General features: G+C 44.8%; 2 protein-coding genes across 5 annotated transcripts in view; one reads left to right on the forward strand and one right to left on the reverse strand.

Moving 5' to 3' along the window:
• Positions 1-14,262, forward strand: part of AdamTS-A (ADAM metallopeptidase with thrombospondin type 1 motif A) — a 35,250-nt gene extending 20,988 nt beyond the window's left edge. For 3 of the 4 annotated variants that reach the window (XM_017246376.3, XM_070280904.1, XM_070280905.1), the window contains exons 2-17: positions 6,460-6,898; positions 6,967-7,298; positions 7,451-7,974; positions 8,039-8,188; positions 8,250-8,402; positions 8,464-9,041; positions 9,110-9,289; positions 9,354-9,479; positions 10,333-10,565; positions 10,624-10,904; positions 10,972-11,173; positions 11,239-11,403; positions 11,472-11,645; positions 11,709-12,077; positions 12,139-12,837; positions 12,899-14,262. In XM_017246376.3, the coding sequence (XP_017101865.2) occupies positions 6,460-6,898; positions 6,967-7,298; positions 7,451-7,974; positions 8,039-8,188; positions 8,250-8,402; positions 8,464-9,041; positions 9,110-9,289; positions 9,354-9,479; positions 10,333-10,565; positions 10,624-10,904; positions 10,972-11,173; positions 11,239-11,403; positions 11,472-11,645; positions 11,709-12,077; positions 12,139-12,837; positions 12,899-13,018 (4,725 nt within the window). In that variant the 3' untranslated portion in view covers positions 13,019-14,262. Of the gene's footprint in view, positions 1-6,459; positions 6,899-6,966; positions 7,299-7,450; positions 7,975-8,038; positions 8,189-8,249; positions 8,403-8,463; positions 9,042-9,109; positions 9,290-9,353; positions 9,480-10,332; positions 10,566-10,623; positions 10,905-10,971; positions 11,174-11,238; positions 11,404-11,471; positions 11,646-11,708; positions 12,078-12,138; positions 12,838-12,898 lie in introns of those variants that run through there. The other variant, XR_011443062.1, reaches the window with a different exon arrangement.
• Positions 14,263-14,353: 91 nt separating this feature from the next.
• Positions 14,354-16,975, reverse strand: Act88F (Actin 88F). The gene is made up of 3 exons (XM_017246380.3): positions 16,877-16,975; positions 15,010-15,950; positions 14,354-14,945 (listed from the first exon to the last, which is right to left on the reverse strand). Exons 2-3 carry the CDS (start codon positions 15,932-15,934, stop codon positions 14,740-14,742), a joined length of 1,131 nt encoding a protein of 376 aa, XP_017101869.1. The 5' UTR covers positions 15,935-15,950; positions 16,877-16,975; the 3' UTR covers positions 14,354-14,739.
• Positions 16,976-22,641: the final 5,666 nt, after the last annotated feature.

Genomic DNA, 22,641 nt, shown 5'->3' on the forward strand with positions numbered 1-22,641 from the left:
CAGCTTGGCATTAGCCATGGCACAATTGAAATGTCAGGCCTGCTCGTAACTCAAATGCATAATCAGAGGCAATTAAGAGACTGCACTGCCATCATCCAGCCGTTCAAGAACGATTCCTTTGCTATTGTTCTTGATCGGCGAACAATAAAAGCAAACAACGGGCTTCGATCGTGGCATCTCAAGTTTACATTTCCTTTTACACACGAAACTGCAAACAACAAACGGTAGACCTGTGCTGCTGTTTAAATTTTATTTACTCATCTGCTTGTTTCTTTGTGTTGTTTGTTTGTTTGCCGGCGAGAGCCAGCCAGAGCCAGAGACCGAGAGGATAATGATAACACATGGTCAGCTTGTAGACCGGCAGGCCGGCCGGCCGGCAAACATCATACTCGTACAAGGTGATGATGCTTCTCGTCAAGGCAGCCCAGCCTCGTCATTGGGGTGCCTGCCCCTTCAAAATAATGCATACACAAGGAGGAACTTTGAGTGCACCAGACATGGGTTATATTTGTTTGTTTATTATTTTCAAATATTTATGAGACGCACTTTAGTGTCATTGACATTGTGTGCCCTCATCGTCAGATAAAAGACAAGGACGCTGACAGCTTTGTCAGATTCCTGGACTCAGTTGTTCGGTGGATAAGATCGTGAAAACAAGTGAAATAAGAGCAAGTCTCGGGGTAAAAAATTATCCATTTAATATATATGTACATTCCGAAATTTTTTTAACATTTCTCACATACCTGATGCCAATCGTTTTTTGTTTAGACTCGGCACTCGGCGATTATTTAACTTAATAGAGCTGTTGCGGCCGCTTTTTAATTTGCAACCTGAGCGAACCACATAAAAAATAAACAAAACAAGTGAAATTGAAATTGTTGGCTTTCCGCTGCCCCGCCTAGCATTCCAGATTCCGACACTCCGGTTGCTAGGCCACTTAGCCGCGAGATCATCCCACCACATAGATTTTCGTTTAGTCGGGATATCCACACCTAGTTGGGCCATCTGGTCTCTGCCACCCACCGGTTGCCGTTGCGGCTTCTGGGAAGAGCCTGCCGCCGGCCTTTGAAGTGGTGCCACCAGGTCGAGTAAATTTGCCTAATTTACAGCGTTTTAAAAATCATTGGCCGCCGAATTTATAAAACGGTTGCTCCGAGAATGAAACGGCTTTTAATTGTCTTGTGATTGGGGCTCGAATTTCGGAGGTGCGCCAGGTGCAGAGCCTGTTCCCGTTTCCAGTTCGTTAAAAGTATATATGGATGTGTGCACCTCCCAGCCCCGCAATCAACTTGAGCTGTCCAAATAAACACGCACACACTTTGTAAGCGTCGGAAAGCAAATAAATATTTGTAATTTATATGTTTCTGACTGGCGTGGGCAACACACCGCAGATACAATAAATAAACCGGGTGTGAGAATGTGTGCCCCGAGAATGCTTAAGGCTGAAAGGCACCCCGAATGCGCTTCCAAGGCTTAAATGAGGAAACGTGCACAGCAAGTTTTCAAGCCTCCTTCACTTAAAACATAAATTTCAGTTTATTAAAAGCCTTACCCAAATTTATCAGTTAATTATACCGACCAATACAGTGGTATAGCTTACGAAACAAAAATATACAAAGTTCGTACAGAGCACATTGCTCATACGCAGCGTATGCCCATAGAAACAAAAATTGGCCTGTCTACGCTTTTATGTATATTGCTCCAAAAGTGTGCCAAATAAATCAAAAGCAAAGCCATTAAACTGTGTATTAAATTAAACCCGTGTAAACAAACAAAACGCGCTTTAATCGAATGACAAAACCTCAGGTTGCGTTTTTATGGTTGCACTTAAAATTTAACGATCCAGCTGTGGCAAGTGCAGGCTGCAAGGCGAGAGCCTGATGAGTCACCAACACCCGACACCCCAGCTTCCCACGTTCCCAATTAATCACATCAAAGTCGCTGTAATTTAAATAAATAAATACTAAACTTTTCAATCTAAGGGAACTCGAGTGTCTTAAGTTTTTTGTTTCTGTTTTATATATTTTCTTTTAAATTTTCTTCTTTTTGTTTGAATTTGATGAAACGAAAGCTAAACAATGTTGATTATTTTATAGTTTTGAAACGATCGAAATAAACGAACGTGTATATCATACGATTTCAAGGTTAAACACGCAATAATTAAATTGGCGAAAACTTTTTTTACGGCCCAAGGGGCCGGGCAAGATGAAAATCTTCTTCGGCATGCTGGATCTCCGGGAGGAGATCAGACCATGCCCATGCCCATGCTCGTGGCAGTAAACAAACGCCACTCCACCACCTCTTCCTCCGATACCCAAAAGAAAATGTGGAATATCTCTGGTCTCTGGAGATCTCCAAGCATACAGCACACATGGCAGACGCGGGCGTTGTCCAGCCAGCCAGTCAGGCGACCCTGCGACCAAACGAGCATATGTACATACATATGACCATTAGGCCAGACGGCTGGCGCTGGCGGTGGCGATGGCGATGGCGCTGGTGTCTGAAGACTGGAGGCCAAGTCCACATACGTATGATATTAGGCGTGTGCGAGACGACGACCGCCGTCCGGCGATCGTTAAGCCAAATGGAAGCCCGGTCGATTTTGTCTAATGCATTTTGTAGCCCATTTTCAATTAAAAATTTCGTTCGTACGTACTTTTTTTTCATTTTTGGCCAAGGTTAATTGATTGAATTTGCGATGATGGCTTTCAATTGTGAATTTTGAAGTTATGAATGCACTTCAACCGACTGCGACTGCTGCTGCTGCTGATTTCAATTAAGATACCCTTGCCACCGCCACTGCAATTGCATTTTCATAGGCTTAGTTCGATTTTGATTTGTTCCATGAACTATATGTGGTCCGACGCGTGCTGTCATAGACACACATTTAGCGATGGCGCGTGGGTGCGTGGGGGATTCACCGGATGACCGCAGTCTCCCATTTGATTCGCAGATTCACACATTTTCCAGCGAAGATGCTTTTATGGCCGTGTTTTTGCCTCTAGCTGTTTACAGCAGTGTTTGTTTTCGATTCGGTGTGTGCGATTTTGTGAAATTTCAAGGGCCATGCTGCACCGGGCATCCCCTTGTCAATTCCGAGGCGGGAAAATGGGAAAAACAATTCCGTGGAAATGCTTGGCTGAACATTGAAAATATTTACAAATACTTCGGCGTCCTGAACAAACTAATTCAACGTAATTTTTTGTTTGCAAACAATCTGTTTGGGATGAATGCATTCGCCAATTCAGAATGTTTGAATCAGTGGAAAATTCTATCGAAATTTTCACCATTTCCATTTAAAAATAATTTAGTCATCGGGGATAAGCTGATCATTTGTTATTATTTACAAATTGCCGGGGGAACTTGCTCGAAAAAGGAAATGTAATTATTGTTAAACTATTTATGCTTTTTTTGTGCCAAAATATTTTCGAGCTGAGGCCGTTATCCATTTATGAATATAATAGCGCTTGGATTTTGTTTGTGGCAGTCACGCATCGCGCATGCATAACGGCCCCAAAAAGCGCACGCCCATAAGGTCTGCAAGTTTATTTATCATTTACCAGCAGGCGCTGTAAACACACGCGCCCCAAATTCTACAAAGTGGAAAACTTTTCATGAAAATCGTTTTTGCACAAAACCGGGCATACAGTGTGGGGCATGCGGCATATAAGGTCAGAAATGGCCCGAATATGCATATGAGTTTAGGAAATCGATCGAACAACGCGTCGGTACTGAAAGATTCCTTTTCAATACACGATACCAAATACGCCGCTGCTAATTCGATAATTTGCAGTTGTGGTATATTGGCCGATTATTTGCCATATTTAGCTCAGCGATAAGCCCAGCGCAGGCGCGAATACCAATTATAGCAAAGAGCATTGTGTATACGCCGCATGGGCCGAAGGCGCGAGGCACTGCAATTAAGTCATTAAATACAAATTAACAGCTAGCCGGTGCTATTTGCCAGTGGTGGAGCTGTGTAATTAGGCGAACGTTGCGCATACGCCGCGTTGTCTGACCGGCCAGACACCTCGTGGAGTTGCCGATTCGTGGAAGTTTCGTTTACACGACGGATCCAATTCCCGGCGGGGCTGTCGGGCTGTGGGGCTGAAACTGAAACTGTGAAGCTGTGCGGCCTTCAAACACCTCACTGGGCTCACGGCTCACGGGGACAGACTGAATGGCGACTCTGGGGCTATGCAGACCTCAGACAGTGTGTCGACCAGTAAGCGTGTAGCCATTGGCATAAATTATGGCACTCGGCACAATATAAAGCAATCGACTGACACACAAATCGCTTGTTTGTTTCCATTCCCAGTCAAGTGTAAACAGGTTTTTTGAGATGCCCAGAGATGCCTCTCGGTTCGTCAGTTTCTGTTTCTTGGGCTATTGTTGTTTGTGTTTCGGTTTTGGTTGTGGCTGCGGCTGCGTCGGAGTCTGGGGCTTCTTGGGCTGCCGCCCCATCGAATTGGTCAATTAGTCAGAGCATAGCAACCACTTTGCCGTGATAATAAATTAGGCAGCTTGGAAATGAGCCATCCGAAGAATAATCCCAAGAAACCCTAAAGAAAGCACAGGCTACTTAGCCGGCAAACGGTTCGCTGATAAACAAAAATGAAAAGAAGGCACGCAGTGCATTTGCATATTCATGAGGCAGAAGGCAGAAGACTTAAGGCAGATGGGGCTAAAAATTCACATCTCGAAACAAGTTAATAAGCAGCTCTCCAAACGCATGCATAACTAACAAGTGAGAGATAAAGCCGCGATTGCCCGAATGGCTCTTTAATTAAGTACAACAACACAAATCGGAGAACCAGGGGGAAATGGGGATGGGGGATGCCCCGGGTATCAGTGGGGCATCTGCGGCATGCACGATTTGCCTTGCAAATTGTGCACAGGCATTTAAGTTGGGGATAAAATTTACGATAAGCCTCACGCCAAAAAACAAACCCGATGCCAGTCCCCCGCTCTTTCCGTAGAATGTCGGTTCTGATAAAATCAATCCGGGGTATCTCGGGCCGTTCGGTGATAACCCGGGCAATAAATCACTTTCTTGATTAAGGCCGAAATCCGTTGTTTCAATGATTTCGCAAATAGTCGAGTTTATTGAACTCTGGCTAACCAGAAACTCAACCTTTTGAAAGGTTTGCAGGAGGTTCCATCAGACAGCCCTTAAAAGTAGGCAATGATCTGTGACTTTTCCAGACCTTTAATTTTTTCAGAATAAACAATTTGTTTTTTTCGTTATCTTCACTAAACGTTTCCAAGTGGCTCTATCAATGTTTTAACTATTAAAAAGACTTTTTATGGGTCTCAGGGGGGCGACATTAAACCTAATGAGATTTTTATGGCATACCGTTCTAAGCAATTTCTAAAAACAATTAAATTGTAACATTCGGAGGCGCTGCTAAAGGTCAATAGCAATTGGGAACTTCAAGGACAGGCTTTAGTGCTAGTTGCCCAAATTGAGTGATCATTAATAGCCTTTTCCATTTGCGGTTCCTAAATCTCATCAGTGCTGGTAACCGCAGAGGGATAGTCTGTTTGCCGGAAATGTGATCACAGATCTCACACCATGGTATCAGCCAACGGAATCACACGGCCCGCCGTTTTCGTGGCGACATTATGGCCAATGAGCATAACGAATGTGTCGGCGGCTGCAGAGTTCACAGAGCTGCCATAAAATTATGTAAAATAGCTCATCATTTAGCGGAATTAATTTGCTAATTGCGGTGGCTGGTGGGGGAATTTTAATTTATTTGCGCTGATGTATGAATTGTCTGAAACAATTTCGAGTCTGATACTGAAACTGAGGTGCAAAACAAAGAGCTCTCACATAAATTTACAAATTAGAGGCATTTAAATTTTTTCGCTTTCTGCTTTTTTTCGACGCGTACCTAATACTGGCGAGTCTTTTTATTTTTGGTTTTGTTTTATCTCTTGAACACAAATTGCCGTTGGCACACTTTACACCTCAGCATTTAAGAATTTATTTTAAACAAAAACAACGAAAAAATGTGCAAAAATTGGCGGTGCGAGGAAGTGTTTTCAACAGCTTCTCTTATTCTCGGACTGCACAGCCAAAGGCCAACGCCGCCGACACATCGGAACCGATCCAATCGATACTATTTGAGTGGTCTTACAGGTGGTCAAGGTATCTGCATGCCTGGGGCAGGCAGTTCATCAATAATTCTTTCAAAAGTCAATCACTCAAATCAGCCCCCGCCACGATAGGAAGTGGGCTTGTTGGTTTGATGCTGTTGGGGGTTTTGCGGAACGTGCCCAATTACTAATCTGGCCTGCTTTCTAGCAGTCCATTAGTCGAAATGCGAACACTCAAGGTGTGAGAGAATGCTGGAAAACTGGGCTGTCTAGCCTGCCCTATATCCATCTTAGATTCCACCAATAATCCGAGCAATGATCTAACCCGTACTCTCCTTGATCTATTCTCTTTTCCAGCACGTGCTGAAGAAAAGGTGTGAATGGTGGTTCTACAACAAGTGCCGCCACAAGATGTCCACCCACGGGCGGCAGCACTCCTGCGTCTTCATCTGCGTAGCCGTCTTCATCCTAGCTATGTTTTTCCTCTTTTTCCACGAAATTTTAAATACCCACAAGTCAGAAGCTACGTTAGAGCTACCCAAGCTGAACATCCGACCCACAGTGATGTCCTTACCACCTGGATCAGTGCCTGATCCACCGACCACGCCAATCCCCGATCATTCTAGAAATTTTGAGAACGATACGCAAACGGAACACGGAGATGACCTCGAAGACCTGGGGGAAGAGGACCCGATTACCTTTGTGACCCCCATCAAGGTCTACAACTACAGTCTGAGCGAAGATGATCTTATTTACGAATCGAAGCGAAACAATGATATCAACAGTTTTCTGAAGGGTAAACTAAGACCCTATAATTTAGATTCTAGTTCCTAATTTTTAAAATAAATACTTTCTCATCTGTAGACCCTTCCGCGGCCTTCAGCATGACCGGTACGTTCCGGAGCAGGACCAACCAGATCTGGGACCCGCATCCGGAATACAACCTGAACGTTTTCGGCCACCTGCTGCATCTGGTGTTGCGTCAGGAGGCTCCCTTTGTGGACAACAATACGATGCCAGAGATAAGAATCCTTAACAATCCCAATGATGGGCTGGACGATGCCGAGCAGCTGGAGCAGGAACTGGAGCAGGAGCAGGACCAGGAGCAGGGAATGAACTACGTGGACTGCCACTATGTGGGACACGTCGAGGGTGATCCCAACTCGAAGGTGGCAGTCTCTCTTTGCAACGGCATGGTAAGGCCAGCAAGTGGCTCGAACTGACCTTGGCAAAGCCATTTGCATCGCATTTACATTTCGCAAATTATGCTTATCAATATGCCGCCGAATATGACTACTAATAAGCGTTCCCCCCTCTTCCCCACGCTTCCCCTACTCCGCCCCGGCAGACTGGTTATATTAAAACGAGTTTCGGGGCCCTGCTCATTGAGCCGGTGAACCGGACCAGCAGCGACGAGGTCTTGCACCGAGTTTGGCGGCGCTCGAAGCGCCACGCCAGACAGGCTGTCTCCAAGCTGGAGCTGGGTCTGGACGCCCTGGAGCGCCAGGCGATGGAGCAGACCGAGGCGCGGAAACTCCTCGAACCTCGCCGCCTGACGCGCAGGAAGCGGCACTACAACGATATGGACAGCCAGGTGTACACTTTGGAGGTTCTGATTGCCGTCGACTCTAGCATGGAGCGCTTCCACAAGGGCGACCTCACCTCCTACATCATGATCCTGCTTTCCATTGTATCCAGTATTTTCGAGGACGCCAGCATTGGCAATTCCATTCGCATTTCGCTGGTCAACCTCATCATGTTGCCGAACAACAACGACCAGCGGCACAACTCCAGCAACGAAATGCTGAAGCACTTTTGCACCTTCATCAACCGGAAAGGCTACCACAGGGACACGGCTATGCTGATAACCAGGTAGGTCCGAAACAGGGTCTTCTGGAAGACTTCTCCAATAGTAAAGTAATCTTAACTCTCACAGAGAACCCATATGCGGTGGCATTCCGGGCAAGGCCTGTCACATGCTGGGTCTGGCCGAATTGGGCACGGTGTGCAATCCCCGCTCTTGCTCCATTGTCCAGGACACAGGTCTGCCTGCCGCCTTTACCATGGCCCACGAACTAGGACACATGTAAGTGGTTTGGTTTTTTTATTAGGAAGTTCTGTAGCACTTAGAAGCCTCATCCCCACAGCCTAAGCATGCCCCACGACGATGACAGCCAGTGCATCCCATACACCACAAGGCATTCCAACAACAAGCACATCATGTCCAGTGTCATGGGCATCCACATGCATCCCTGGTCCTGGTCCAAGTGCTCCCAACACTTTGTCTCCGAGTTTCTAGAGTAAGTATTTGTCTTCCCAGGGGTTCTTCAAGAGGTCTTCAACTAGGTCTCTTTTGATTAGGAAATCGGACAAGTCCTGTCTGGACAACACACCGTCCACGTATATACCGAACAAGACGCGGCGCCTGCCTGGGGAGATCTACTCCCTGGACAATCAGTGTCAGTTGATTTTCGGCAACTCGAGTGCCCACTGCCCCAATGACGACGAGTGCCTGCGGCTGTGGTGCAACGGCGCGAACACAAATCATATGGATCAGTGCCGCTCCAGCAACCTGCCCTGGGCGGACGGCACCCCCTGCGGCTACAGCGATCACTGGTGTCTGAAGGGCCGGTGTGTGCCGCGCCAGGGTAGCAACCAGCCAAAGGTGAGCGGCGGCTGGGGTCCCTGGTCGGCGTTCACGACCTGCAGCCTCCCCTGTGGTGGAGGAGTGCAGGAGTCGCACCGTGAGTGTGATAATCCCAAGCCCGATGGTGGCAAGTTTTGCGTTGGCAGCCGCAAGAAGTACCGTTCCTGCAACACACACGTCTGCCCACCGGGACACCTCGATCCCCGCGAGCAGCAGTGCATGGACATGAACGGGGTTAACATGAACATTCCGGGCATTGATCCCAACAACAGATGGCTTCCCAAGTACGAGAGTAAGTAGACATCGAAGGGCCCTTTATTGGCATTCTAACATATAATGTGCTCTTCTTTCCGCCAATAGAGGAAAGTTCCAATCAGTGCAAGCTGTTCTGCCGCTTGGAGAACCGCCAGACGTACTTTAAGCTCCAAAACAAGGTAACGGATGGAACCTCCTGCACGGTGGACAGCTTGGACAAGTGCGTCAATGGCATTTGCAGGCCGGCAGGCTGCGATAACGAACTCAACTCCATTGCCAAGCTGGGTAAGCGAGACCAGAATAAAAACCCCCAACATTTAATTACCTCAATTTCCGTTCGAACCTGCAGATAGATGCGGCGTTTGCGAGGGCCGGAATGACACATGCGAAGAGGTAACCGGAAATCTGTACGTCTCCGATCTGCCGACCAATGCCCCCGGAGAGACCCTCCACTATGTGACGACAATACCAAAAGGTGTGTGCCCGCAACAACTACTCATTTGCCTCAGACAACATAGATCAAAATCGTTAACACAACTAGCAATAATATATTCAAGCGAAAACATTTCGATAATTAAACTTTTGGCTAATAATTTCATCAATGAATGCTAATGGTATCTGTTAATGCCTTTCGGGCTAAATTGGCGAATCGCTCGCTTACGTGTGTACATTGTCAACGTGCTGTATGGGCACGGCCATGTTTGTGGCCCCAGCTCGTGCTCGATCATTTGCAGCTGAATGATCTCGGCGCCGGAACAGGCCACTCCAGGTGAATGCACCACCTCACGTACGCCCTGATTGTGCTATTTTTGATTCCGTTGGTAATCAGGCGACGGGCGCAGGTCATCTCCATTCGTAATCGCTCATAAATTAAATGCTATCGCTTGAAATCACCGGCAAAGGCAAAGCCATATTCTGGCGCCACTAGCGATAATGTAAATTCCAATCTGTAGTGATCACCATTACACATTAAAGGCTATCGCATATTAAACATTTATTAATGCAACCACTTAATGGACCGAATTTTCGAGTCGCTATTTTCACAAGCGGAACCGGAAATGCTATTCATTCCCAACGATAAAAAAAAGCTCAGGGACTCGTAAGATTTTATCGGATAAGTTTTTATCGTAGAATTGTTGGTCACACTGAAATAGTTTTTTGGGAATGGTTCATTTGGATTTGAATTTGAATTTGAACCCAAATAATGATTGCATTTCCTTGAAAGAATTTTTTGATTGATGTGTTATAGATATGCACAAATAAATAATTATGTTCATCATATTTTCATTCAAAACCTCTCCAACACCTCTAAAATATTGTCCTTTTAGGCGCTTCCAACATCGTCATCACCCAGCCCGAATATCCCGAGCAGAACTTCATCGCATTGAGCGATCAAAAGGGCAATAAGGGCCAAGACCTACTGAACATCAAAAAGTTAAAGTCATTTGCGGTTAAAATCATTTATGCTGGAGTCACCTTCGACTACAATGGCTCCCACCGACCCGTAGAGCGAGTGAACACAACCTACTCATGGAAGCTGACCCGAGATCTAATAGTCCAGGTAATAGACATCCAATAATTCATATATAGACAGCGGTTAATATAGCACTGTTTCGCAGATCGTTTCGTTTGGATTGAGTAAGGCGATGGACCCCAATGCACTGCTCATCACATACACCTACACCATCGACAAGCCGACCATTCCCGAGGCGGAGGTGGAGATCTACAGGTGGGAGATGCAGGCGTGGAGCAACTGCGATGCCCTCTGCGATGGCAGAAAGTATCGTCAGCCGGCCTGCGTCAGCACTGTCCAGGGATTGAAGGTGGCGCCACAGTTTTGCGAAATGTTTGCCAAACCGAAGATGGAGCAGCGACCCTGCAACACGGAATGCCGACTAGAGTAAGGATGTCCATTCCCCATTCTTCTGAGCATTCTTCTGTATTTGAACTTTATATCTTCTACTTAGACTCAATGTGACGAGCATTTCGGAGTGCTCCGCCGCGTGTGGAGAGCAGGGTGTGCGCGAGAAGACCTTCAACTGCGTTCAGATATACCCCGATATTCGGCGTTCCAATATTGTGGATATGTCATATTGTGAACTCAAGTTTGATATCAATCGTCACGAACAGTGCCGGGAGGGTTGCTGGCAACTTTCGGAGTGGTCACAAGTAAGTGAAGATCTTAACTTAAGGAAGTACTATGTCTAAATGCCTTTCATCTTTTTATCAAATAGTGCTCCAAGTCCTGTGGCACTGGCTCTAAACAACGTGAGGTTCACTGTGTCATGCACGGCTCCCGGGTGAATGAGGATGTCTGCAATCCCCGAACGAAGCCCCAAATAAGTGCCCTAATAAACATCTGCAACATGGATCCCTGCCCAAGCTACACGGAACCGACGGTGAGTTTTTGAGTAAAATACTCGTTTTAATGAGAAAACTTATAGCTAATTTTTATTTTTTTAACCAGAACGCAGTGGCAGTTAGTAACTGGGTTATTGGAGAGTGGGGCGAGTGCAGCGAGTGGTGCGAGAAGAAGCGAACTGTGAGCTGCTCGAATCCCTATGGCATTGGGTGCGGAAACAGGAAACCAAAGGACGTGAGAAAGTGTTGTCACATTAAGTACACCAGCGAATGGAGTCAGGTGAGTGTCAAGCTTGTTTGTTTCAATGTGCAATGAGCTAAATATCTCGATTCTTGTCATTAGTGCTCGGTTCAGTGCGGCGAGGGCAAGAAGAGGAAACTCCAACGGTGCACCCGGGTCTACAAACCGGATGTGCCTGGCACGCCCAAGCGACGTGTCTACATCAACGACTCGTACTGCGTGAGCCGCAAGGTAAGACGACCCACCCTGCGCACCACCGCCAAGTCTTGCTACATCAACTGCAAGTGGATAGCCTCGGACTGGACCCGTTGCCCGGCAGACTGCTCCGATGAATACCAGACACGCTATGTTCATTGCGAGTCATCGCAAGGCAAGAGCCTGGAGGAAGGACACTGCGATGCCAAGAAGCGGCCGAGCAAGCGACGCATCTGCAACAATTGCGTGCGAAGGCAATCGAAGGTAGTCTCACAGGTGAGCAAAAAACCTTCTTTGCTTCATGAACCACATTTTCTAAATTTCGAATCCTTTTCAGTGCAACTGCGATGGCTACGAGAAGCGCAGGGACTTCTGCTATGACTCCCGAATGGTACGCATTGGCTGCCCCACCCGCTCACGAATCGAGAGGCACAGATGCTCACCGCCACCCAGTTGCCGCAAACGCAGCGCTGTCCGAAGCATGAGCAGCATGACGAGCACCAACAGCATTAGCAGTAGTCCCAGTTTACGGACCCCACGAAGACCTCAGAGCTGTGCTCAGCTCAGGGAGATGCACGGCGTATACAAGGACGGAGAGTTCGAGCTGGAGCTGCGATCTCGGACCGTGCGCATCTACTGCCATGACATGGCCAGTCGAACTCCCAAGGAATATATCACGGTCGATCCGCAGGAGAACTATTCCATCTACTACGAGTACCGATCTAATTTGACCAACAGCTGCCCGCCTGTGTCGCGGGCATATGAGTATTACAACGACCAGAACTCGGGTCGAACGAACTTCCGTAAATTGCGACTCAATGTCACGGATCTTCGGGTTGTCGACAATGATTTCCAATTTGCCGATTCCCGGGGACAGGCTCAGAATCTGGGCTCGGCGGGGGATTGTTACAACCGTAACGGTCGGTGCCCACAGGGAGATTTTTCCATCAATCTTGAGCGGACTGGATTCACGATACGGCCAGGGACTCAGTGGAGAACGCATGGCCAGTATGCGGTAATGAAAAGGATAAGCGAGGTGGGTACCAAATTCTTCTTGTTATCAACAAAACCTTTAATAATCGACTTCTATCTTTCAGTTTGAAACCACTGCCGTGTCTCGGAGAGCCTTCTGCGGTGGATATTGTGGTGGTTGCTACATTGCAACCAACTCTGGTCTTTACTTAGACGTAATGCCTTTACTTAGACGTACTGCCTGACATTCATAGGTTAACCTTCCCAACGGTAATCGGGTCTACGTCCCGGGAAGGACGAAGGGCAAGGGCCTAACCAAGCATTACCAACTACAATCCGTCGTCAAGCCAGGGGCAGCAATCAGTACCACCACAGCCACCTAAACCACCAAACCATTTGAAGTCGCAACCACTGACGACAGTCACAAGTATTCTCGAATATTAGTTAGGATATGCATCCCAATACGATCCCTTGGAGATCGTCTCAAGGAAATCTGAACAAAATCGATAAATGCAATAAGTATATAGACGGATGTAGGGGAATCGGTAACTCACGTGTACATATAATATTACGTCATTCGAAATTAGTAACCACTATTGCCATGTATTGTATTAAGAATTGTAAATACCAGAAGCAGGTTTTAGCTATAAATGTAGCGGATAAGATTGATTTTACCAAAATGCAATTCATAAGTCGGTGGTAAGAGTAGTGCCAGTCCGATGAGCCCGTCTTTACGCTTATGATTATCAGTGATGGGTAATTTCCCTCCTTTTGTATGAATTTTGTTCAATCTTCTTTCTTTAGGAGTATTCCGAACGAGTAGACCAAAATTTTAAACTTAGCTTTCAACTTTTCTAAGTATATACGAATTTTATTTTAATTTAAACTCTCCCTACACTGGCGATTCCCAAAAAAGAGTTAGGAAATCAGTCTTCGGATAGTGTCGAAGTTTTGTACCCCTACAGTTTAAATGCATTAACTTTTGTAAAATAACCTTAACATCCAATAAGGCAGTATCCATTTTGAACGAATTTGACCCGATCGTTGTAGTGGTAGCCCCTGGATGAAGTCTTCCAATTTGTATCTAATTGTAAGGTCAGTATCACATTATTAGAGATCCTGACCTCTAAGAACTTTGTAGGGGTATGAAGAAACCAAAACGATTAAAAACTAGTGCAATGCCGGTCTGTACAATAGCTGTAATACATAAGCATCGTATTAAATTTAAGTTATAAGCATTAAACATCAATAGATATTCTATGTGTATGTGCTTCGTATGGTAACTAAAACAAATACTCATATCAGTTAGGCTACATCCACCCAAATGGCACCAGCCCACACCAAATTATATATCGAATTAACAATGCTGAACGAACATTTTCAATAAGAAAAAGTCACTGCCACCCTTTGAATGTTCAATCTCCATCATATCCTCGCTGTATTTTCATTTTATAACCTAAGCCAATCTAAAAATGTTAACAAATAATATTGATTAAAGGAATTTTAAAGCTGTTTACCAAACTAGTTAGTCTTTCTCTTAGTCTTCCCAACCTCGGAGGAACGTGTACTGAACAACGATATGGATAATAGAAAAATGTATTTATTTAACGTATTTCATAGTTTTAATGGAAGATATATTTGGCTTTCAATTCACTGACGGGTTAAAAGCTCTTCATATACATTTGACATGTGTTTGTGGGTCTGCCTCGTTGTGGTGTTAACCGTCGGCACTTAATAATTCTCACTACAAGCTGTTTAAAAAGTAAGAATCCCATGGACGGCGGCCGATTAGATTGCAATGGAGGATGTGCTTTGCGTGAATCTGAGTTGGATGATAATTGTGCGATGTGTTCGCTGCTCTTTTTGTCTATCACTGGGCGAGCTGGCTTCTCTGGTGTTGGTGAGCTCGATTCCTGGTTGGTGTCCGGTGGATGCCTTTGAAGAACTTTCGCCGGGAGCGAAGGACTTAAAAGCACTTGCGGTGGACAATGCCGGGGCCGGACTCGTCGTACTCCTGCTTCGAGATCCACATCTGCTGGAAGGTGGACAGCGAGGCCAGGATGGAGCCACCGATCCAGACGGAGTATTTACGCTCAGGTGGAGCAATGATCTTGATCTTGATGGTGGATGGAGCCAGGGCAGTGATCTCCTTCTGCATACGATCAGCAATACCTAAGGTGGGTATAAAATTTAAAGTTAAATACTACAGAGACTTGGGGATTACTGGATCTCTTACCAGGGTACATGGTGGTACCACCGGACAGCACAGAGTTGGCGTACAGATCCTTGCGGATGTCCACGTCGCACTTCATGATCGAGTTGTAGACGGTCTCGTGGATGCCGCAGGACTCCATGCCCAAGAACGAGGGCTGGAACAGAGCCTCGGGGCAGCGGAAACGCTCGTTGCCAATGGTGATGACCTGGCCGTCAGGCAACTCGTAAGACTTCTCCAAGGAAGTGGAGGCGGCGGCGGTGGCCATCTCCTGCTCGAAGTCCAGAGCGACGTAGCACAGCTTCTCCTTGATGTCGCGAACAATCTCACGCTCGGCAGTGGTGGTGAAGGAGTAGCCGCGCTCGGTCAGGATCTTCATCAGGTAGTCAGTCAGATCGCGACCAGCCAGATCCAGACGAAGGATGGCGTGGGGCAGGGCGAAGCCTTCATAGATGGGCACGGTGTGGGAGACACCGTCACCGGAGTCCAGCACAATACCGGTGGTACGACCGGAGGCGTACAGGGAGAGCACGGCCTGGATGGCCACATACATGGCCGGAGAGTTGAAGGTCTCAAACATGATCTGGGTCATCTTCTCGCGATTGGCCTTGGGGTTCAAGGGGGCCTCTGTCAATAATACTGGATGCTCCTCGGGGGCCACGCGCAGCTCATTGTAAAAGGTGTGATGCCAGATCTTCTCCATGTCATCCCAGTTGGTAATGATGCCGTGCTCGATGGGATACTTCAGCGTGAGGATACCACGCTTGCTCTGAGCCTCATCACCGACGTACGAATCCTTCTGACCCATACCCACCATCACGCCCTGGTGGCGGGGGCGGCCCACGATCGAGGGGAAGACAGCACGGGGGGCATCATCACCGGCGAAGCCAGCTTTGCACATGCCCGATCCGTTGTCGATAACTAATGCGCCCGCATCATCGTCACACATCTTGGCAGTTGTTTATCTGCAATATTTAAAGGAGGACATTGAAAAATGTCGAGTTTTCGGGGGAATTCTCTTCAAAATTTTGGAAATGCAGGAAAGAGACAATATCAGCCACCGCGAAGCCTATATCTTTGACAATACTTATCCGATTCTTGAAAGGAATACCTTTAACGATCTGGGGATAGATTCTCTACAAATACCCATCAAAATAAAGCAAATAAATATTTGTTCGATTTTTTGTCAATTTTATTAAGAGGTCCCTTCAAAATGCGGAGAATATATGGAATTGCCCATATGGGCCACCCCGAAGGCTATATCTTTGCCAATACTTATCCGATTCTTGAAAGGAGTACGTTAAACCATTTGTGGTATGATTCTCTACAAATACTCATCAAAATCTAGCAATCAAAAATTTTTTAGATTTTTTGTCAATTTTTCTAGACTTTTAAAGTGAACGTCCTCTTTAAAATGGACGGTCCCCTTCCTTTCCATTTGTTAGTAAACCGATGCCTAAATCTATCTTTAAGTTTCAAAATACTTCAAGAGTTAGAAACCGAACTAAAAGAATAATTTACTTAAGTTTTTTTTTCTATTTAAGCTTTAAAGTAAAGGTTTAAATAAGGAAATGCCCGAATTCCTTTCCTTGAAACTTGAAACAACTACAAAATAGTTTGTAACAAACTGTAGTGCGAACTATAGGTTAATCGATCCACTTAATCACTTTGTAAAACATTGGGATAAAAATACCCAAGCGAATAGTTCATAGAACCCGAATAGGTCTATAAGAATGCCGATCCGATTACGCCTCATTTAAAATTAGGCCTTGCCCTTTACAAACATCACTATCAAAATTTTAAGAAATCCTTGGACCACATGGCAGTATGGCAAGTCCAGATATGCGTTAATCCTTGACTCCTTCCACAATCAGGTCACACTCACACACACCTTTAAGGTCAACGAAAGGATGTAATTTGAATAAATTCGCACGTTCGATTCTTGTTGACGGCTAGACTCAACAACAAATGGCACGCCGAGCTGTCTGTCCTGCCTTTATATCGGCTACTCTCCCAGAGGGCCAGAAGACTATTCTACGTGGATTCTCAGAGCAAGAGACGAGCGAAAGTAGTGTGGGCCAATCAACTCGAATCGGTCCATATAAGCCGTTGTCTTTGTTCGATTCGGGGATAGGGACACATTTTTTGGTAGAATCTCTGGGATGTGGCATATGCGACATAGGCGAGGAACTTCATTAAATAGAATAGGTCTTAAAATATTTATAATAAATACCTAACTAAAAATGAACTGTTTTAATTGTAGGGTTAGCTTAATTGCTTAAATACGGATTAAATATGTGTCGTACACAGCTAATAACTTCACCTTAAGTCGAGTATCTTTGGCTTCAATGATCTACCAATTTCTGATTTTAAAACTCAATTATGGATTAAATAAAACCCATATTTCTAAAAAATTACTAAAATTACTATATTAAAAAAAAAATGGGTTTAACAGTTAAGTTTAAAGAAACCCCCCAAGTTGGAAAAACTCGATTTTTTTATGGTAGGGAGATCTTGCATAGAGAGAAAGTCAAAAGCGAGATAAGAGAACCTGCCGAGTGATAAGAAGACGTGCGTGAAAGGCACCACATCGGCAGTCATCGCATCGTCCATCGATTCTCCCGAGTGGCCAATTAGCCCCGGTCGCCCCTGTGGACACATCGGACTCGCTCACTTTGCAGAGAGCTCAAAAAATAGAAACGGACCTTAGAAGGATCGACGCAAAACAATTGGCATCCGTCGGGCATGGGATTTGGGTGTGGCGGTAAGGAGGGTCAGGGCAGAAGGATGGGTGCTGGGACGATGGGGACATCGCAACAGGCACGCAGCGAGACGACACCGAAATAGACGTGCCAAGCAGCGGCAACTATAAATCAACATCAAGGTTGATTGAGATCTCCGCGCGCGGTGCTCGAGGAAGCATCTGCGGCATCCACGGCGCCGATGCAGTTGCTCCGAAGTTGCGAAATCGCCATGCCGACCATTTATCAGAGCAATTAACCATAGTCAGCCAGGCCAGGGCGACAACGGCGTGTCTTCTCTCAGTGCACTTGTATTTTCTCAATTGAATTCTATTTATCCTTTTAAGTCGATTTGATTCATTTTTATTTTTCATTTCGCTATTTATAATTATAATGCTCGACTAAAAACATTGCATGTGGTTGGGACGAAAATAGTCACTGATAGTTCGGAAGTGAATAAGTGGCATTCCCCAAGTTATTTTTTAATTGTATCAATGATTCGATTTTTAGTGCAAGAGTATGTGTTAAACTAAAAATTAGTGTTTGTTTTGTGTTTATTTGGAGGCGTGCAAACTGTGGTGTTTTTAAAAATAACCTTGTTAATATCAATTGAAAAAAATATGTTCACAACATATTATGGGAATATGGTCCTTTTTCATAAATGCCTTTAAGTTAAAGCTTTCTCATTTTAAATTCAAATTATTTTTTACCATTCTTAAATTGGTTTTAAAGGATATTTTTTTTATGAAGTTTATAATTTACATTTTTAAAAAAGTAACAGTAGCGCCATCACACGGCTTTTTACATGACTTAGTAGTTACTGTATGGAAATATACATCCTATACAGCAACCATCACTTTAAATGCTAGGTATAGCATACTTTTACGGTTCTGAATACTTAATAATAAAAGGCCACTGTATGTATATATGAACATTAAAACATAATATGTTCCAATATTAATATTAAGGAAAAATTTATTGTATCAATAAATGACAGCTATATATGCATCGGTTCTTTCTATAAGCTAGTCTTTTAGATGTAAGAAACAAATAAAATGCGGAACTTTAAAATTTTTCAAAAGTTGGCAATATAAACTTAAAAACACAGATGTTCCTAATTAAATTAAACTTTATTAACATTATTGAAACATATGTTGAAACAATTTTGTTTATTGAAACAAAATTGTAAAATGTAAATATATATCTACATTTAAAACTTTTTACTTATTAAAAAATATTTTATTAAATATAAGCTTTTAAATGTTTAAAATATATTTTTACAAAGTCACAATGCGAGCCCCCATATCTTGCTAGAGCACGTTTCCGCTGACAGGCACCCAGGGAAAGAGCGTCCGCTTGGCGAAAGAAAGCCAAACGAAAGACTTAAGACCCGAACTCGAGCCCAAAACCCGATCCGATTCAATCCGTGGAACTGGAGGCAGAAGTAGAAGCAGAAGCAGAATGGGAAAAGCAAAAGCAAGCTGAGCTTGAAAAAGAAAGTGCAAGTGGACGCGGATGCTTAAGTATTCCGAGTGTGTGCTCTGTGTGTTAGTTTTTATTTTTTTATTTTTGTTCTTCGTAAATGTGTTGGTTTCACGGGCAAACAAACGGGCTTCGTTGAAGACTGAGCCCCGACCAAGACCAAGACCCAGACCCACAGTTAAAGCCATAGTCACAACCACAGACACAACCACGTTCAAAGCCAAAACCTGAGCGCGTTGGCGATGACGACGACGAAGCCGGCAGAAGCTGGGGCAGCGACGGCGACTGTGCTGCTTGACCCACTTCCAAGCCCATACAATCAGAATGTTTCATGTTTCGATTTTATTATTTTATTTTCTGTTTCTCTTTTCTCGTATCTTTTTCGATTTGCTGGTCAGCCACGGATGGACGCTTCAAGTGTGTGAGTAAGCTGGTGAGTCGGTGTGAAGTTACTTTTTCTTTTCTTGCGGCTTTGCCGCTCTCATTGTTCATGCTGCTGTAGGCCTATGAAAGATACATGTATAGATACAAGAACAATTTATTTCGTGGCATGACTTTCGAAAAGAAAAAAAAAATTGTTTTATATTTCACTCGACGGGCCGAGTTGCTAGGCCTGAGAAAAATCGTTCATTTGCGATCGTTCTTCTATGTATCTTGAATTCAGTTACTTTCAGATTCTTCGATCATTAAACAAGTATCTGAATATCATTCCTTGATAATAAAAAAAAAGCCAAAACCAAAACCGAAAAACATCTGCTGTCAGATTATGGCTTTATCTTATGGCTTTTACTGTTGTTACTGATGTTTCTGTGGTGTTGCTTCTGTGTTGCTGCGTTGCTGCTGCTGCTGCTGCGTTGCTGCCGGCAGCATGACATAAACTTTCGATTGTCTGCCCGTCACATAACTGTTACTCGTCTTGTGCCCCCGTTGCTTCCCCACATCTCCATCTTCCATCTCGCCATCTTCTGGCGTTCTTTTGGTAATTTCTTCGCCACTCACACTACCACACCGATTCGGTCTTTGGGCCTAAATGGGTAATTGGGTCAGGCCCCGCTGGATGGCCGCTTTCGGGAAAACTTTTCAAACTCATTTCACTTAAAATTCTTTTTGGCTTATATATTGTATAGTCTTTCGCTTGCGGGCTCTTAGTCATTGGGTTCTTTACGAGGCTTTATGAAATTCGGAGATCTCTCTCCACCTCTCCTTTGGATTTTGGTTCGACTTTCATGGCTTATTCTTCGTCGTTGGATGGGTGCTCTTAATGCGTTTGGCATCGTTTTTGGGTTCTGCCTCGCCTTCTTCGTCTTCTTTGCGCGTCTTGTTAATAATTTTATGTTAATTATTAAAAAGTGAAAATACGATTTTTGCTTTTAGGGTCTCATCTCTTGGCTCTCGGTTTTTGGCTGCATTAATCATTCGGCCGCGATACATCTTTTCTCCAGCGATTTCAGCTTTAAACGGTTCTGGCCTGGCTTAGATTTATATAACGAACCGGCTGACTAATTAAGTCTATTAGCTCTTCTATGAAGCTCTTGATGAACACCATCATATCACCATCGTTTGGCAATAAAAGATGCGTTTTCATTTTCAGGAGAAACAAAAATATTCCGTTTCTCATTAGCATGTAAATAAAAAAATTGGGCCTATCAGATTGGTCGAAAGTCTTGGGACTTGCAACACATGATTAGGTACGACTGCACGGTTAAACTTTAGGTTTTTAATGACGCGTCTTGGTGTTCTGTTCGGAGACTCGTGGTGCATGGCTTAAATGTATCTCCGAATGTAATAGTCGGTGGATTTCTCATGCAACTTTCACCCAAGTGAGTGTGATGGTTAAAGAATTACCATCAATCGCTTCAGAGTTCATCGATGGGCAGTCCTGGGACCAGCAAATAGTGGAATTGTGCTCTAACTTCTTTTTAACATGAAAATTCAAAGTCTGTGGCAATTTTCAAGCTTGGGAACAAATCTGAAAAGAAAGAAAAAGCTGAGTAAAGGTAGAATAAACACAGGCCTACCTACCAGTAACAAACTACTGGGCATACAACGTGATTTTTTGTTTTTCTTTCACCATTTTTTTTTCAATTTAAGTACAATAGGAAACACGGGGGAAATGTGTGCTTAGAGTGCTGCAGACATCTTCTACATTAGAAAGTTTTCTTCAACAAAACACAGCAACAACTAAAGCTACACGGCCGAGCATCCGTGGCAGCAGCAGCAACGAGAGTAAGACAAAAGAAACCACTGTGGGGAGTGCAGAGTCACCCCACCAGCCCCAACCAGCCCCCTCTGGAAGCAGCCGAAACATCGGGCAAGATACTTAAAATGGAGCCTGCTGAAAGGCAGAGCTTGCAACGCTCAGTGAGCATAGGTAGCACCAGTACCAGTATCAGTACCCAGTGCCAGTACCAGTACCAGCAGCAGCAGTAAAAGATTTCCAAATGCAACTCAATGCACTGCAGCCAAGATGCTTAATTTCTGATTTGCTCAGGGGGGAGCTACTCTCCGTTTTATTTCTTGGTTCGGCTAAGCGGCAGGGGCCCATTAAAGTATAATTAAGAATCTAATGGAGTTTCACTCTCCTTGTGCGTAATTAGCCGTGCGGTTTATGCAAAGAAAAGTAAAAACTGAGGCAACAATAGAAAAGTAAGCGAAATAAAATTGCCTTTGCTGGTTGCTGCCTACTGGCTGCTACCACCGACGCTACAGTAACACAGAAACGAAGCCCAAAATGTGCGACAAGAAGCTGAAAAAAAGTTTAAATTATATAATTATAAAAAAAATCTTGACAAAAATAGACGAAAGTTGTAATTTGCAGCAGCAACAGCAACAGCAAAGAAAGAGGAGAGAGAAAAACTAAAACCCGAAGCGGGCTAAGAAGCCAAAACTTCGACGGCGATGAAAGTTAAAGTTATAAAAGTAGCTTAGGAACGTATCGGAATCGAAACGACGATGGTCGGGCTGTAAATTGTAAATAATTAAGTGGTGCCTGGTATCTGTGTGAGAGTGGCTCCCAAGGCGAAACTCTTACTCAAAGAAACGCCAGCGCACATGGCGAACAAAGTGCGGACCAAAACAAAAGACTTCAACGAAGAACCAAACTTGAAACGAACGCTGCCCGGCAAGGTGGTGTGTGTGAGCTTGTTTGGCTGTGTGTGTCAAGGGGGAGAGAAAGAAATGGTAAAAGCACTCGACAGAACCAACAACAGAGCTTCCAAGGCTTGTCAATGGTGTATCTGGTGTGCCTGTGTCTGTGTTTGTGGTAAGCGAAAGCGTCGCTGCCGACGTCGAGAAACGAAATGGAATGGCATGAAATTTCTTAGCGATCTTTGAGGATAAGCGCTGGTTTCACTGCGCGCTGCCGCACAGACGTCTACCGTGGTTCGAGGCAGACGTTACGTTCCAACGTTCGGCGCGCAAGAATCGCCATCAT

Source organism: Drosophila bipectinata, chromosome 3R, assembly GCF_030179905.1.
Source record: "Drosophila bipectinata strain 14024-0381.07 chromosome 3R, DbipHiC1v2, whole genome shotgun sequence".
NCBI classification, from domain to species: domain Eukaryota; kingdom Metazoa; phylum Arthropoda; class Insecta; order Diptera; family Drosophilidae; genus Drosophila; species Drosophila bipectinata.

Bases quoted from the DNA above. Each gene is read 5' to 3' on its own strand.
- Act88F (XM_017246380.3), bottom strand. From the start codon at position 15,934: ATGTGTGACGATGATGCGGGCGCATTAGTTATCGACAACGGATCGGGC. The intron at 14,946-15,009 runs GTAAGAGATCCA...TACCCACCTTAG, and splicing joins TGGTACCACCATGTACCCTG to GTATTGCTGATCGTATGCAG.